Source organism: Misgurnus anguillicaudatus, chromosome 17 (genome assembly GCF_027580225.2).
Source record: "Misgurnus anguillicaudatus chromosome 17, ASM2758022v2, whole genome shotgun sequence".
NCBI lineage: Eukaryota > Metazoa > Chordata > Actinopteri > Cypriniformes > Cobitidae > Misgurnus > Misgurnus anguillicaudatus.
In genome coordinates, this window is record NC_073353.2 from 16,120,258 (window position 1) to 16,137,632 (window position 17,375).

At 35.9% G+C, this 17,375-nt stretch overlaps 1 protein-coding gene across 1 annotated transcript; it reads left to right on the forward strand.

Moving 5' to 3' along the window:
• The first annotated feature begins 648 nt into the window (after positions 1-648).
• LOC129452189 (UPF0524 protein C3orf70 homolog B) lies at positions 649-13,773 on the forward strand. Its single transcript, XM_073855050.1, has 3 exons — positions 649-1,183; positions 1,465-1,663; positions 11,802-13,773. The coding sequence occupies exons 2-3, from the start codon at positions 1,480-1,482 to the stop codon at positions 12,392-12,394; spliced, it is 777 nt and encodes a 258-aa protein (XP_073711151.1). The 5' UTR covers positions 649-1,183; positions 1,465-1,479; the 3' UTR covers positions 12,395-13,773.
• The last annotated feature ends 3,602 nt before the right edge of the window (positions 13,774-17,375 follow it).

The following is a 17,375-nucleotide window of genomic DNA, read 5'->3' on the forward strand; positions in this document are numbered from 1 at the left end:
GAATGTACGGTATGTGGAAAACAATGTGTTTTTTAACCATAAACCACGCAAACACTTTGTATTATACCAAATACACAAAATAAAGTTGTTTTTTTAGCAATGAAATAGGGGCTCTTTAAGTTTCACTGAAATGCCTTGAAGTGTGCATCTTTGCTTCCATGAAACATGAAGTTGTGGTGGCTCCTTTCCATTTTTAAAATAGCCAATGGCATTTAGTTTACCTCACAGCCTGAAATTGGAGTGTTTTTTATTGCAGAACTTATTTAGTAGATATTATTTCAGGGAAGATTTTTTTTATTATTAATAATCACAATGACAATACAGAGAGAAAGCAAAATCATTATGGGTTTGTGTACATTGAAATTTTAAATTATTAGCTCAATAAGAAAATTACATTTTTAAATAAATCATCACAATGTCTTAAAAATTTTAAAATTTTTGCTGTTTAGAAGTATAAGAAAAGAAACAACAAACTTAATTTCAGCAAAAAGAGTGGAAAATAAAGGAGAGATTTGGATGAGAGGCTCAAGAGTAGAATGACGTCATAAAAAAGTGAGAGACGGTAAGTTTTGAATGCTTATATCTCCTAAATGTGAATTTTGTCAATGTGTTGGAGAACGCTAATTCATAGATATCTTTAAGACTAATATATTCACAGTAATAGACAAAAAATAAATGTTGATGTCAAAGGGACTTTTATTAACATTAATGATAAAATAATGCTCTCTACTACTACACTTGAATAAAGTTGGTGACGTGTACTCGTACTGAGGAGATTGCAGCGCCGTTCACTGGACAGTTATTGTCAGTGCAGATGTTTGCAGTATAATCTTTGTGTGACTGTCAGACATTCAGTCAGTCTGTGAACAGCGCTCCACCCAGAAACATTCATCGACACACACAGTATCTTTACGACACGCTGCTTTATTGAGCTGTTTCTAAATAGCGAGTCCGTTACGTTCACGCGCGTGATTTACACGGCATCCAGCTGTTTTTACACTTAATACTGAATAGAGAAACCAAAGGATTATCCACATCAAGAAGCGACTTGGCAGTTTCCTTTGAAAGAATGCCACTCTTCATATTTATCACGACTAAAAAGGGAACTGCTTTGTTCGGGTGAAGTTCAATGCAGATGTTGTGCCATGGTAGGACATCAACTGTGAGCGCGTTAACCTGAATTAGGGAGTTTAAGCCAACAAAATATTTACAGGCTGTACTTTTTATTTATTTTAATGTGTAGTATTTTGCATTACATTCTACATAACCAGTTCATATAGTATTAACAATCACAATGTTCATGTAAATTGTTAAAATAGTTAGGATTATTAATTAGCCTATGAACTATGTGTTTGTACTGTTAACGTGAACTAAATGCATTTATCACTTTAAACTGAAACTGTACTGTCTCTAATTGATGTTAAGTCAGTAGATTGACAGCTCATTGCATGGCTCTTATCTTTCAGGGAGTGAATAATCATGGCTTATTCAGGAGCGCAAAAGCCTCTGAAGAGTGATAAGTTAGATGAAGCTCAAGCTTTGGCTAAAAGCTGTGCAGGCAGGCCGGACTTCCTTCCTTGTGATGGACTGTCAATCTGCGCTACTCACAGCCATGGAAAATGTTTCAAACTACACTGGTGCTGTCATTTGGGCTGGTGTCACTGTAAGTTACCTACTGTACCTTTGACAATATAGAGACAAATTCTATTCTATTCTATTCTATTCTATTCTATTCTATTCTGAAAATGTTGAGTGTTGATCATTGCAAAGAGTTATTTGTAATAAGGACAATCACTGCTTTACCAAACAGTACATCGGAAAGACATTTCTGTCATTTTTTTTCTGAATATCTACACTCTATAAAATGCTGGGTTATTTATTTACTCAAACTATCCAGTGTGTGCACAATCACACAACCTGATTTCCTACTGTATTTTCCCAGCTGTTTTGTGGACATTTATGAACCTGTGTTGTCATCAGAAACTGCTGTCTTTTATTTCATGGATGCGGTTTTCCACATTCTCTCAGCGCTATGTGCTTTTATTTGAGCACAAGCAAGATAATTTCTTACTAAGCAAGATGGGTGAGAGATGAATATCTTTCCAGAAATGTCCCACCAGCATTTTCAGTCAGACTTTACCATTAGGTTAACATTTTCTTCTTGACTATATCAAAACAGACATCACCCCACATAAACCCTGAAATAACCTCTATATTGTTCAGTCTTTATTTAGACATTCTCCTGAATATGGCGCTTGATAGCATGTATTATACGTAGGAAGCGCCTGCTGTGCTCCCTTAGCAGTTGTTTACTTCCTCTAGTTCACTTCACTTGTGAAACTGACGTCAGATCCCAAGTGTTTCATTGTGGTAAAGGGAGGCCATGACAATTAAACAGATTAAACAATATTTAATAACGTCTCATGTAACTTAAACTTTTTTAAGTTCAGGCACAAAAATAAAAAATAGGCTAATAGGTTTTCCACAATGACCAGATTTTTTTTAACACAGAACCTTTGAATTTCATCTGTATTACACTGAAAAAATTATGCATTCAATTTACAAATTTAAAATTTGTTTTGTTTTTCTAATTTTTTTGTTTAAATGTAGCCTAAATAAATTGATTGCGACCACTTACCTTAAAAAATGGAGTAAATTGAATGAATCATTTTTTTTCAGTGTAGCTATAGATTAATCTGTTCACAGCAGTTTTCTTAACTTTGTGCTGTTAAGAGACAGATCCGGTCAAATATGCTGACACTATTAATTCATGAACTAATAATTAACAATATATCAGCATTTACTAATACATTTTTAATCATAACTGTTAAGTAAGGCATAATGTATAGGCAGCAGGTTGTTATCGCAGAAATAAGCTTCAACTGTGTGATCAAGTTGTGATTTTGTATAACACTAAAGGGACTTATTTCGCTTTAACAACTTATTTCGCTATAAGCTGCCTGTACATTATCCCGGTTATTACATGCCTATGTACCTCATAAGTAAGGTAAGAAACATTTAATATTGATTTGAAATATTTTATTTGCTAATCTTTAACGAATGCAGACCTACTGTGAGGAAAACCCATTTACTTTTAGTTATTAGGTAAGACAAGACGTTGAAATGTCACAAACACGCTATTTGATAATTCATTTGTGAATATAATGTCATATATGTTATTAAAAGACATTTTTATATTAAATTTTTGTGTAATATTAAACTGTCCCTATCAAATTAAGTCTCAGTCGTGTGTTATTAGTTTCAGGCGTTTTTATCTCGAAATCACATACCTTGGAATGTAACGACTGGCCAATCAGAATTAAGCATTTCAAAGTGCCGTGTAATAACATTAATTAATTCAATGAGTAATTTGCATTTAACAAAGATTAACAAATGCTGAAAACCATATTGTTTTCAATATGAAGAGTTTCGTTGCAAAACGAGATAAATCAATTTTTTTACATTTTTGTCAGAACATGTTTATTATTATGTTATCATGTTATTATTTTGTTTTATGGTGCTACTTAGCTGTATTTTTTAAGTTATGAAGGTTTAAATCAAAACAAACCAACTGCAGTTGCATTGAAATGAATTGGAATGCACAACCTAAAAACAAGATTTCTATACAATTAAAAAAACGGTGGTTATCTCGTTTTGCAACGAAACTCTTCATATATAGTCTATATTACCAAAACAACCTTATTTTAAAGTGTTTCCAGTTATTCTGTTGGTTTATTTATATATTTGAGCAATAAAAGCTTGACTGTAATATAAATCACCTTATTACATAATTACATATTGGTTTACAAATGCATTCATGCATACCTACTGTATATTTATTCGGTTCGTATAGTGATGACAGTTTTAATGTGCATTATTGCTGTAGAGACACACTATTATTATAATGTGCTCATGGTTTTTCATTCAGCATGCTTCTCCTGTAATAAACTATTGACCAGTGCACTATTGTGAGAAGTACTAAATGTAGCAGAAAATTGTAGCAAAGCATGCTCACCCTGATGTGCATTGGTTAAATAATCTACGGCTGAAATCATCGAGCATTGTTGCATTACATTATTAGATAAGATGCTTGAAATTACACCAGGCACAAACAATGAAAGCTATTCACAATATAATATGATGAATCGCCCGATTGTCAAGTCCTACCCATATGTGACTCGGTGAAACGCTTATCGTTTTCTGCCAGATCTTTCCATTTAATGGAGATGTATGGTTGTGTCAATGCTGTTTTTCATGGGCAAACTGTACGCTTGTCATTGCCACTGAGAGTTTACCCCACGGATAAGACCTAAGCTTAACCTGTCAAATAATTGAATGATCTAAAGTCCATAACAATTGCATGACCTTTCTAAATTTCGAATCTAATGTGCTTCTATTTCTGTTGGCGAAAAGTACAGTCTGCTATGTTCCTGCTTAACTTTTCTTATACTGCAAGGAGAATCCCAATGGGACAACACTCTGTGATGATTTATTAATGTTGCACGTGCACAGCACTCACTGTACCGGATACAGAAAGCTTTGGTGTGTTTGCTGTCAGCATCCATCTCTGAGCAATTCCAGAGCAGACAGCATAGTCTGCGCTCCAGGTGTGTACCCGCTGTGTAGTGATGTTATATGGCCATGTGTGAAGAAAGGAAACCTCCTGGTTCTGGTCCTGTGCCTGCAGCTCCAGCTGTCAGACATTGATTTCCTCTGTGAACTCTGTGGTCTGCCTTGGAGATCCGGCACTTTTGTCCAACAGTTTTATAAAACAAAGAACAGAAAGAAGTCTATAAATGAACGCCAAACTGAACAAGTGTAACCTCTATTGTTCATCGCACATGAAGAAACCACACAGAAATACAATCCCACCACTTGTAGTTTGCTTCCTTTGGAATCTTTTGGGGGGACCTTTAAAATCCTATTAGAATTCATTTGTTGACTTTCAATTTTTTTGCAAAATGCACAGTTTTTACGCTAATTAGATTCATTATATTACATATTTATTACATTAGATTTATGCATATTTCAGTTAGACTTTATTTTACCTTGTACTTGTTAGAGTGTAATTATATGTTTAAAGGGATAGTTCACCCAAAAATGAAAAGTTTGTAATCATTTACTCACCCTCATTTTGTTTTAAATCTGTATGAATTTCTTTTTTTCTGATTCTTAAGAAATTTTGATAAATGGTGATAAGCACACAGCTGGTGGAAACCATTGACTTCCATAGTAGGATAAACAAATACTATGGAAGTATGGTGATAAATGATGATGAAGAAGATATTTTAATAAAATATGGTAAGCACAGAGTTAACAGTTCCCACTGAATTACATAGGATTTGTTTTCCTACTATGAAAGTTAGTGGTTTCCAGAGTGCACTGAAAAAAATGATTCATTGAATTTAATCAATTTTTTTGAGGTAAGTGGTTGCAATCAATTTATTTAAGCTACATTTAAACAAAATATTTATATTTTATTTTACGTTACTAATCTTTTTTGTTTAAATGTAGCTTAAACAAACTGATTGCAACCACTTACCCCAAAAAATTGATTAAATTCAATGAAACATTTTTTTTTTAGTGTGGCGGCTGGTGACTGCTCATCGAGGGACGCTAATTTAAAATAAGTGTTCGGAGTGTCATGTGTGTTGCTTTGTGTTTTCAAAATATGTGTTTGATGCGTCATGTGAACCACGTGCATCACGTGTTTTGTCAAAATAAGTGCCTGCTGTACACGCGTCAAAACCGTTTATGATAAAAGAGACACTCACGTTCACAAAATACACGCAAGACACTCCCTTAACAGTAAACTCTGATTATGCGAGTATCTGGCAAACGCAAGCTTTATTTATCATAAACCCTTTACTGTAGACCCGTCTGCAGCGGGCCCTTATTTTGACACATGAAGCAAAATAGCACATAGGTTCACTCGACGCGCCGAACACGTATTTCAAAATGACAAACCACACACATGACAGGCTGCATGTTGTGACGAGCTTCGCATCGTGTGCCCTCAAAAAATGAGTCACCGGCCGCCACTTGGTTTCTACCAGCTGTGTGCTTATCATCATTTATCAAAATTTCATCTTTGTGTTTACTTTAGAAATTCATACAGGCCTAGAACAACATAAGGGCGAGTAAATACATTTTTGGGTGAACTATCCCTTTAAATACTGAGTAATAAGGATTAAAGGGCACCTATGGTCCGATTCACGTTTTTACATTTCCTTTGGTGTGTCCGTATTAGTACATGTTAACGATACGCAAATGGTACAAACCCCAAAGTAAACATTGACGCGAGTTGTTGTCTCCAACGTAAATCTCTTTTATTGAACTACAACAAACACACAGATTATAGGCAACAGTTTACTTCCTGGGATTGGTGATGTAGACAAGACCAACATTATCACAATTCCTCCTGCTTTGACTCACAGCCTGTAAGTTAACTACAGTTAGCATTGCATTGTGACTGAATCGTTCAAACATGGTAAGGAGCGGCACATTTTGTACAAAATCTGTGCGTTTCAGGAAGAGAGTGAAATCTGGAGCTACAAAATGTACGGTATGTGGAAAATAATGTGTTTTTTGAACCATAAACCATGCGAACACATTGTATTATACCAAATACACAAAATAACGTTGTTTATTAGCAATGAAATAGGTGCCCTTTAACAACATGTAGGCTACTTACTATAGGGTTGGGGTTATGTTTGATTTAGGGTTAGTTGCATGCAATTGTGCATAATTTACTCTCATAATAATTAGGGGTTAGGGTTAGGTAAGAAAATATCGACTCACGTGCGTACAGTGATATTTTGTTTGCCAAAACTGTATTGATTCTCAAAAACGCATTATCTTTTTTTTAATCATACAAAATTCATGGCAGTTGTTTCATTCTGAGTTTACCTAATCAACCACTAAATAGCAGTCTTTTCTAAACTTTAAGAGTGACAGGAAATATTTGCTAAGGTTTGCATATGTTGATGTGTTCTAGATGACAGCTTTCCTAAAATTGTATTCTACTCTATTCCAAAAATAAGAAATATCCCAAAATATCACCTTTCGTACAGCATCGCATCATACCGTTCCGCAACCCTTTATCGTGATACGCATTGAATCGCCAGATACACAGCCCTGATAATAATTACACGTAATGTGTAACAAATACACTGTAAAATCAAGTGGTACTGATATTGTCTTATATTTATTTGATTTGTATTCATGAATAGGTCTACACATAAACAGAAGAAAAAAAAAACTATTTGTGTAGCACCTATTGTACAGCAGTGGTTCAGGTTATGTGGTTCAGGACTCAGATCTTTTGAGCGGAGACCCAACAGAATACCAGAATTGTTTTGTACAAAATTGAGTTTTGATGTTTCATGCTCATAGCAGTCAATAATTCACAGCTCATAATACAATGTGGGCGGAACAAACCATGTTTATCCTTGTTGCCAGTGAACCAGGTCATATGTGACCCAGTCTGTGAAAACCCAGCTAAAGTTTTTTTTTTTTTTGTTATTTACTGTCTACATAAAATCATCTTACATAATGCAAAGAAAATATAACCTTGACATCTTTAATATTGACTGAGTAAAGTCATGTCAAACATTAAAATTAATTTTGAATCAATAATTGAAATTTAACTTTGATGCTCCTAATCTCATAATGACATTATGAGACTTTAGACTGGATTGCACAGGCAGAATCAACATTTTTAACTTACAATTTTTGACGATAACGGAAGTCAGTTTTACTTGTGTTTTGGGTCACAGTCCACTAGTCCAGTGGTTCCAGGGCCGGCCCTGGCCAATTTGCTGCCCTAGGCAAGATTTCACCTGGTGCCCTTTAGAATCACAGAATCACAATTGTGTTCCAATCATTTTGTTCATAAACTTACACAGAAAAAACCTGCACAGCTTTGTCTTGTTTTTCTTTATTTTGAAAATATTTTGGAAACACACACAAACACACGAACACATACACACAATACCCTGTTACTCAGGCATTTGATCTTGACATTATTAAAATCTTGTATTGTTTACATGTTTTAACACTGTACATTTAACTTAAAATATTTAATTGTGTACAAGAAAACAGCTCTTATTAATGAATTATTAGTAGCATGTTGTAGTGTCTCGGGAGATTGTGCTCATTGTTAAAAAGCTTTGTGACTATACTGCACTGAAGCGGCAGTTTAAAATATAAACCCAGAATTCAGCGAACGTCAAGAATAAGAAAAAAAAAAACAATAAGGCCAAGACGCGGGATTTAAATTACGTTACACGGACCATGTATACATTTTAATGTTTCTGGACAGAAATACCAACTTTGTCTGGTATTAATAAGCTGCACATTGGAGTGCTGGCTGCTCCCCGCGGTGCTGAAGACGCGTGATGGCACATATACACAGATATCTACGTGCAATCTATTGGAAAGCGGAGGAGTCATTAGTTGGGTAAGTAAAATAACGAAATTACAGCTTTTAAATAGAAGAAAAAAGTTTTTTGTAAAGAGATATTTTTTTTAAAGTTTAAAAGTGCAGAACTCTTCTCAAAGGGAAGAAAGCTATACTTTTCCTCTTACGTGCAACCTATCGGAAAGCGCAGATGAGTTAGTTGGGTTAGTAAAATAATGAAATAATAGATACAAAATAGTATTTATATAAAGAGAAATATTGAAATAAAAAGTGCAGAACTCTTCTAAAGTGGAAGTAATAAAGTAAAATAACGAATAATAATTATATAATAACGAATAATAGTTTCCAATAGGTTGCACGTAAATATCTGTGCTGCCACCAGTACTCCGTCCGAGCGCGTCTTCAGCACCGCGGCCAGCACTCCAATGCGCAGCTTATTAATAACAAACAAAGTGATACCAAAGTTGGTATTTCTGTGCAGAAACATTGAAATTTAAACATGGTCTATGTAACATTATGTAAATTCCGCGTCTCTGTCTGATTGTTGTTTCCGTTTTCTTGTTCTTGACGTTCGCTGAATTCTGGGTTTATATTTTAAACTGCCGCTTCAGTGCAGTATAGCCACAGAGCTATTTAACAGCATGATCTTCAGAGATACTATGCTAGATTCATTAATAACTGCTGTTTTCTTGTGCAAAATATTTATAAAATTATAAATATTTATAGTTAAATGTTTATATACATATATAAAAAAAAATAATAATTTGGGCGCCTGGACGCCCCAAGGGGTCTGAGGCGCCCTTAGCATTTGCCTATTCCGCCTATGCCCAGGGCCGGCCCTGAGTGGTTCCCAAACTTTTTCAGCGTGTGGCCTCCCTTGTGTACGGTGCATTCCTTCGCGGCCCCCCAAAGAAAATTTGTAACAATTTGTGACGTTCTAAAACTCAAAATTTTAATAAAAAAACATAAAATTATACAAAAAAATAGGGCTTTTGTTTAGTAGCCTTATTTTTTTAGGTTTAATTACACAGAATTCATGATATATTAATATATTCAATAAAATGTCACAAAACTGGGGCCCTCCTGGCACCCCCAGTTTGTAAACCACTGCACTAGTCGAAAGGCCTTGTTTTATGTTTTATATCACTGCATGATAACAAAGAAAGAGTCTTTGTTAAAAAGTATATTTTGTTCATGGCTTACACATCTACAGCTTTAGTATGATGTACAGCACACATAGGTAGCACAGTATATGCTATAATCCTCATCCTGAAATTTATTTGCGATAAAAAACATCCCGTGAGCAGCGCATTTCAAAGAAACATAAGAAATATTCCCAGTGCCTCAGTCATACAGTATGGTTACAGCCAACACCAAACGTGAGATCTTTGACAGGCGCTTACAGTGCATTCTTAATTATTCAATATAAATCTGTAATAGGGAAACAAATGGGATGAGGCTTCTGTTCATATTTTATCTCCGTAGAGATGCCTTCTGTATAATTCATCTGTTTTTTTAACAGTGTGTGGTGTGTGTGTAAAGGATTTTAAAAACATTACGCTCCATATTTTTATGCAGTTCATCTCAGATTCAGTGTTAAGCCTTTAACAACTACAGTTTTCGCAGTTCTGTATAAAGCACGAGGATTTAATGTGAATTTGGTTGTCCCCGCATGACTTTTCAAGGATTATTTTGCTTGTCGAATGCTTTGTCGTTCTCGTAAATAAATAAACACTGTGTGTACAGAATGAGATTAAGCACAGTAGCACCTGTATTAAAATGCAGTGTGTATCTGGCTTTGTATAAAATGCCTTGAGCGAGTGAATGCATGTTGATCTGGGCCTTAGATAACAGTGGATTAGTGTTGTCATACTGTAGATCTCCTGATCACACCCCGGTTGTGTTCTGACAGATGTGTGGAACGGAAATGGTACCGTTTGTCCCATCCTTTTCTAGGACACCCTGTAAGTGTCACTTGACTGAATGGATGTGCACGAGTGAAACAAGGCCAAAGATCTGTCTGTTCGCATTCAGTAACGTCAGTACATTGTGACTCTTTTCACAGGGAACCAAAGACTTAACATTATTAGTCAACTATTTTGCAATATAATAAAATATTCAGGGTTCCCACGGGTCCTTGAAATCCTTGAAAGTTTGTGAATCTGTTGGGGGGGATCAAGGCCCTGCAAAGTTTTTGAAAATATACATACATAATTACAGGAAAGTGCTTGAATCTATTTTATGCAAGAAGTTTTCTGGGGGAAAAATCCATATTATTCCCTGTGTAGTGTAGGATAATATCATAAAAATTCTAGACTTTTTAAGCACACATGCTAAACTGTTCGCTTTCAATGCTTATATCTTCTGTATGCGAATGTTAATTTATACCAAAATGCTTTTTGCATAGTTGTGTTTGACAAATGAAAACGTCTCGGGTTACGTATGTAACTGTTGTTCCCTGAGAAGGGAACGAGACGCTACGTCTCCCTTGCCATACTTCCTGCATCAATGTACCGCCATCTTTGGTGGCAATATTTCAGATATCAGTATACTTCCTGGCTCCCGTGTCACCCTGTCTTTGTCGTTAAGCCTCACCATTGGTTGACTTTGATATACACATTCAGACGCACTTACCCTTAGAGGCGTCCCCAAAGTGTCACCGCAGTGACGCAGCACAAGTTCCCTCAAAAGGGAACTGCAACAATGTATCTTTAAAGGTAACAAAATGTAACCTTGCTCACACTTGAAATGTATCCCCACATTTAGTCCTTGAATTTGATGGATTTGGACCTGGAAAGTCCTTGAAAGGTCCTTGAATTTGAAGTTAACTAAGGTGTGGGAACAAAGCAAGAGTGCATTGCAAGGTATACATTTTTATTTTGCTTATTGGTGCACTGCAATACCATTTAGCTGGATTAAAGCATAACCTTCTGTTTTTTGTCTCTCTGACTCTACGCATGTTTTAATCCGTGGACTCTATATATTATGTAATGAAATTTGTCTCTTTACTGAGAAAACATGTAAATCTAAACATGGAATAAAGCCAATAGTTTTCATTGGGATGTAAAGGCTCACAGTTTTGGGAAAACTGCCTCAATGTCAAATAACAATGTGTATGATTTAATGAAAACAGCTTTTTTTTAAAAGGATGATGAAGTGGGCAGAGGTTGGTGTCAATAGTGCAGCACACTGCGAGCATGCCGAATCCACTAAAGCATCCTCTCACTTTAAATTTGGTATTAAGTCCGTATTTCTTTCTTTCTAGTAGCACCTCAGGTTTTAGCACTTACATGTCATAATAAAATTTTAATGCACACGTTTGGATTTGTTGTCTGCTAGATGTTCAGTTATTAAATCTCTTTCCACTTTGTTTGTGCAGGTAAATATGTGTACCAGCCCATGACCAATGTCGGCCAGCTTCCCAGCACATCCGTGCCGGCTGCTCCATCTGACCGCACAGACACCATCGATCTGTCCATCTCCCTAATGGAACGCTTTCTCCGTATCTCCCCTTGCTTCCTGCCTCCACCGTGTCCGGAGTCTCCTAAATACTGCAACATTGCAGAACTCTTTATCGATGACTACATCGTCAAACGCATCAACGGCAAAATGTGCTACGTTCAGCGGCCCCCGGTTCACACGGAGGCCCCTCCCACTCCGCCTCAAAGAAATCCGACCAAAGCGAATCCCCAGATAAAGCACATGGAAGAGAAGCAGACTGTTGTCGTGGATAACGTTAAGGGACCTAAAATGGGCCACTGCTCTTCTCCTTCCAGCTCAGAGGACTCGGGGATCAATGCTTTGGAAGGTCACTATCTTGAGTCTTGTGAGGAAGAGTCCGAGGAAGACGATGAGCTTAGCATGGATGGGAACTCCAGTCCGGGAAGTCTGTGGGACCAGGATGAGTGCACCCTGCTTTCCCCTTCCAAATCCATTGTGGAGATTATTGAAAATATCGAAACCACTGTGTGACACGACTCACTTTCTAGACTTTACATTTGCTCTTTTTGTTTTTTACGACTCTCTTCAGTTGTGTTTAATGAAATATCGTACGTAGAGGTTTCTCTTTAACAAATTCACTGTTAACCCCTTAATTCACACATCTACTCTTTTTTACACCTCACGTGTTTGAGGTTTATAACACTGTGCACAGCCTTTGAAAACGATTTCTTACACTATTTTTCCAAAACCTAGTGAGCCTATAATGGCAGCATTTTAAGGCATCAGACATGCACAAAAGCTTGGCAACATGGATGTTTTTTCATGGATGAAGGCAATGCATTTTGGTGAGCTTACTGAAAAATCAATCCAAGATGGCGGATTAGGTGATTTTAAACAAAAATGATTACAAAAATGATGATTAAAAGTATTATTTATCTGTATTATTGTATCCTGACATGTTGCCATGTATCCATAAAAGCAGTAAAGAAGCTTGCTAGGTTTTGGAAGAGGGTTACCACTTGGTCATCATTATACTGTATGAAGTTAGATGTGAATTGTCTGTCAGATCTCATTCTCACTTACTGCTGGCTTTAGGTCACCCATGAAGTACTTCTGTAGAGACTCGATTTAGTGCTCTGTGCTTCAGAGCTATCATTTTCGATTTATTAAAGGGGGCAGAGTTACAGACAGACATATTGTATAAGGTTTACAATTGATCAGCGAGTGTTGTGTTCCCTGGGAGGAAACCTGCATTGCTTGAACAGTGGATCCTGTCGGGTAGTAAGCAGTGAAGATATATGATGCTTGATTTTATATAATGAAGCTTTAAGTACTATATGCCTCTGTAGGTTAACTCTATCCTAGGTTTGGGAGAGAAAAGGGCTTTGTTGGTCTTTGATAATTGAATATTCTCTGATTGTGTATATGACTGTCCTTTTAAATCGCTGACTTATGTAAGACCACTCAAAGCCCTTTTAGTGCTATTACGAGACAACGTGTAGGCTAATCCTATTCATAAACACAGTACATGAAAAGGGCACATTATAATGATGCAAATTATCTTCATTGTACTAAATTTGATTATAGTCATACGTCTTCCCTTCAGTTATGGCCATGATTGTTAAATCCTTCAGGTGTCTTGTCAGGTTTAACAAAGGAACGGTTTAAAAGTTTCTTTGAAGTCAGCAGATCCGTCCCAGAGTCTACTGATGTCTGAAAAAGGTTTCTTTATTCACTATGATCTCTCTGATAAGCTTGTCAGTCTTGTCTTGTTGTAACCTCTCTAATTTTATATAAACACAGTTCAAATGTTAATATCCGTCTCATTTGTCATTTATACTTTGTCTCGTAGTGATTTATATGATACATTTTTATTACATGAAATGTACATACATCTCTAAAATAATTATTCCCAGGCACTGATTCAGAAATGTTGGTATAATAATCATAAATTCTCATTAAACATAAAAGTTGTCCAGATGAAAACCAAGCAGTCAGCCAGCTGGCTTTATTTCTTCCATTTACTGACACTTAATCAGCTTACAGTCATCTGAAAAAATCTTACTCTAAAATCAGTAGATGATACAAAAAGCAAGCAAAATGTCTTATCTGGGTACACGCTGAGAAATAAATGTACCAAGCTGTCAATGGGGCACAGTACTGTTAAAAAAGTGCACTATATAAATTGTGCATATTAGTACCTAAAAGATACATACTGCTAAATGTATGCATATCTGTTCCCTTAATAGTAGATATTGGGACCTTTTATATAGGGCTGTGCAAAAATATCGATACAGCTAACTATCGTGATACATTTTCCACGATAGTGTATCGATATTTCAATCTATCAATATTTGTTAAAAATCCCTCTGTGTGCGTCAAACGACCTCCTCCGCCGCTGCAGTTGTTACTGTCCAGTTGTCTGTCATATACAGCCATTCGACCAATGTCTCTAAAGAAAATGGCAGAAATTTAAAAAATGCCTGCAGCTTTCAAAGCCAGCTCTATTTTTTTTACAGTTTTGATAAAAGAAAAAGTACTGCAATGTATTGTAACATCCAGAGTATTGTATCGTACCATAACGCGATACAACGCATCATGTATCGTGATATGAATCATACCGTGAGGCCCTTGCCAATACACAGTCCTACTTCCAAGTGACAACTTTTGTACCTCAATATCATTTTCATCCATGGTTTAATCAATGCTTTAATACAACAAGACCTACAAACTTTTCCCCTAGTCTTTTTTCATAGATACAATCCTCAGCCATAAGTATATAATTTATAGTAACAGTGATGACACAGTAAGCAGCATTAATAGAAAATACTAATAAAATAAAAAAAGGAAATTATTTTTTTTATTAAAATTAAAGACGGGTCATTTAAATAAAGAAATAAGTACACTGTAAGAATTATTCGATGCCATAATTTTTGTGTTAATCAACTTTGTTTTTTAAATGTGATTATGCATGAATACACAATTTTTTTTCCAAGATGTAAATCAGTGATACTAATTCTAAAGGGAATTGTTAGTAACTTTAGGTGTCTAAATAAACAGATGATAGCTTACTAAATACTGTATACTTCAGTGGCGCCGGTGACTTCTTTTATCTAGGGCGCATGATGCGAAGTTCATCACAACATATATGTAGCCCGCCATGTGTGTGGTTCGTAATTTTAAAATATGTGTTCCGCGCATCGAGAGATCCTGTGTGCATCACGTGTTTTGTCAAAATAAGCTGCAGACGCGTTCAAAGGGTTTATGACAAAAAGACGCTCGTGTTTGCCAAATACTTATGGAGCCCCTAAGGGGACATGGAGCCAAAATGAAAAAAAGTTTTGTTTCGCGTGCACACGTAAAACTATCGTGTGCTCACATGAAACTATCGCATGTGCACGTGAAACTTTCGCTTTTTACGTATGCGCGAAAGTTTCACATAAGCATGCAAAATGAAACTTTAATTTTTTATTACTCCAATGTCACCTTAGGGGCTCGGTAGATACTTGCATAATCTGATGCGTAATCAGAGTTTACTGTTAAGGGAGTGTCTTCATGTATTTTGTGAACGTGAGCGTCTCTTTTATCATAAGCGGTTTTGACGCGTGTGCAGCAGGCAATTATTTTGACAAAACACGTGATGCACATGGTTCACATGACACAACAAACATATTTTAAAAACACGCGCAACACACATGACACCCCGAACACATATTTTGAACTTGCGCCCCTCGGATGAGCAGTAACCAGCCGCCACTGATATACTTTATCTGAGGCATTTATCCAATTAGCATGAAATAGAATATCATAATGATCATATTCTCTAATAATGTACATAAAAATACTCAAGATATTCTGCATAGCTTTTCTCCGAGACTTTAGAGATCCAAGCATTCCCTTCACTAAGCCACTGATTGATTATCTCTCCTATATGGTGTCATATTTCTGTAGCTGTCTCTTGTCTCTTGCAGTTTTAAGACAGCACTGCAATGCTGCTCAATCTGCTCTCATGAATACAGTTGCCATCTTTTACATAAACATAGTACTGGTTTAGTCAGCAACTATGTGGGTCTAATTTGAGCCAGACTGGAAGAGATTAATTAGACAAAATACACAGTCAATATACTGTACAGTTTATTAGCATTTTTCCATCACCCCCAATATAAATAGCTCTGTGTAATCCAAATGAACATGGCAGGTTGCCATCATCATCTTCTGCAACAAGTATCCTTTTTAGCACTGACATATTCCTCTAAAAATATACAGACACACTGATTCAACTCAGTGAAGCCCCACTGTGAAAAAGCAGACCACAGAACCTCAAAAGGACAATCTTTATCCTCACGCATTATAATAATAATAGATGACTGATTGAGGTAAATCAAGCCTCTAGGATGGAAACTCACCAAAAGTTCACCTGATAAACAGCTGCCACGCTCGGCGAGGTCCATGTGCAGACCTCTGTGGGAGATCTGGGTTTGATAAGCTCCATAAATGTCTGTGAGTCACCCCGCTGGGCCCACCGCTGCGCTCGCCCTGTAAAATATTCATTGCTTTTCTCTGCTGCTCAAAGATTGTTTTTTTTTTTTGGGTTTGTTTTTTCTATATTTTGGCCTTCAATTTAGTCTAACCATTCAAAGAGCTTTTTAAAAGAAAAGTGATGCTGTGTGATAGCAATTAAAAGGAATAATATTAAAATTGTAGGGATGGGTGCTATGCGAATTGATGTGAATTGTATGATGTGGTCAGTGTAGAGTTGATGCCTGGCTCATGAATTGGAAGTGACACAGATATTTATTGGTGTGTGTCTGTGTGTGTGTGTGCCTCTGTCTGTGTGTTATTAGCCTTTCTGGGTGGAAATACATATATAGTAGGGTGAGTCATGGGTGTCAGGTTGATAATGACTTCACTGTTCAGACCATGAATCTGATTAAGGTAATAGATTTGAAGTGTTGTTTTCTGTCTAACCATCTATTCACGCAAGCCTAAAGTGTTTTGACACTTCAGCACTGTGATGGAAAAGATGACAAAAATACTGAGAACTTTATCTTCCAATTTTGCATGTTTACTAGGAACAAGCTATTTTATATTTGGAGATTTAAATGGTTTTAAACTTTAGTAAGTTTATAAAAAAGAAATGGAAAATTGATGAAAATAAAATAAATATATTAGCATCAACATTTTACAGTATATATTATCTATACTTGATACTGTACTATAAATTGTATTGTAAACATACTGTATACAATTAATACCCAATGTGAAACTTTTCAAAAGCATTACCAAGTGATTCTCACGAAATCCAGACTTAGAAGGTGTCCAGCATCAGATTTTTTTTTAAAGCCCTTGGAGCACATTTTCTTTTTTGCACATATAAGATTAAGGTCTAAACTTACTAAAACCACTATTTAGAATTAGAATTATTTAAATTTTTTTTAGATTATCATTATAAAAAATTATCATTACCGCAACATGACATTACATTAAATATATGCATTTAAAAACTCACGTT

Excerpts from the sequence above, each read along its gene's own strand:
- LOC129452189 (XM_073855050.1), top strand. The coding sequence starts at position 1,480 with ATGGCTTATTCAGGAGCGCAAAAGCCTCTGAAGAGTGATAAGTTAGAT. Across the intron at positions 1,664-11,801 it reads TCATTTGGGCTGGTGTCACT|GTAAATATGTGTACCAGCCC; the intron begins GTAAGTTACCTA and ends TTGTTTGTGCAG.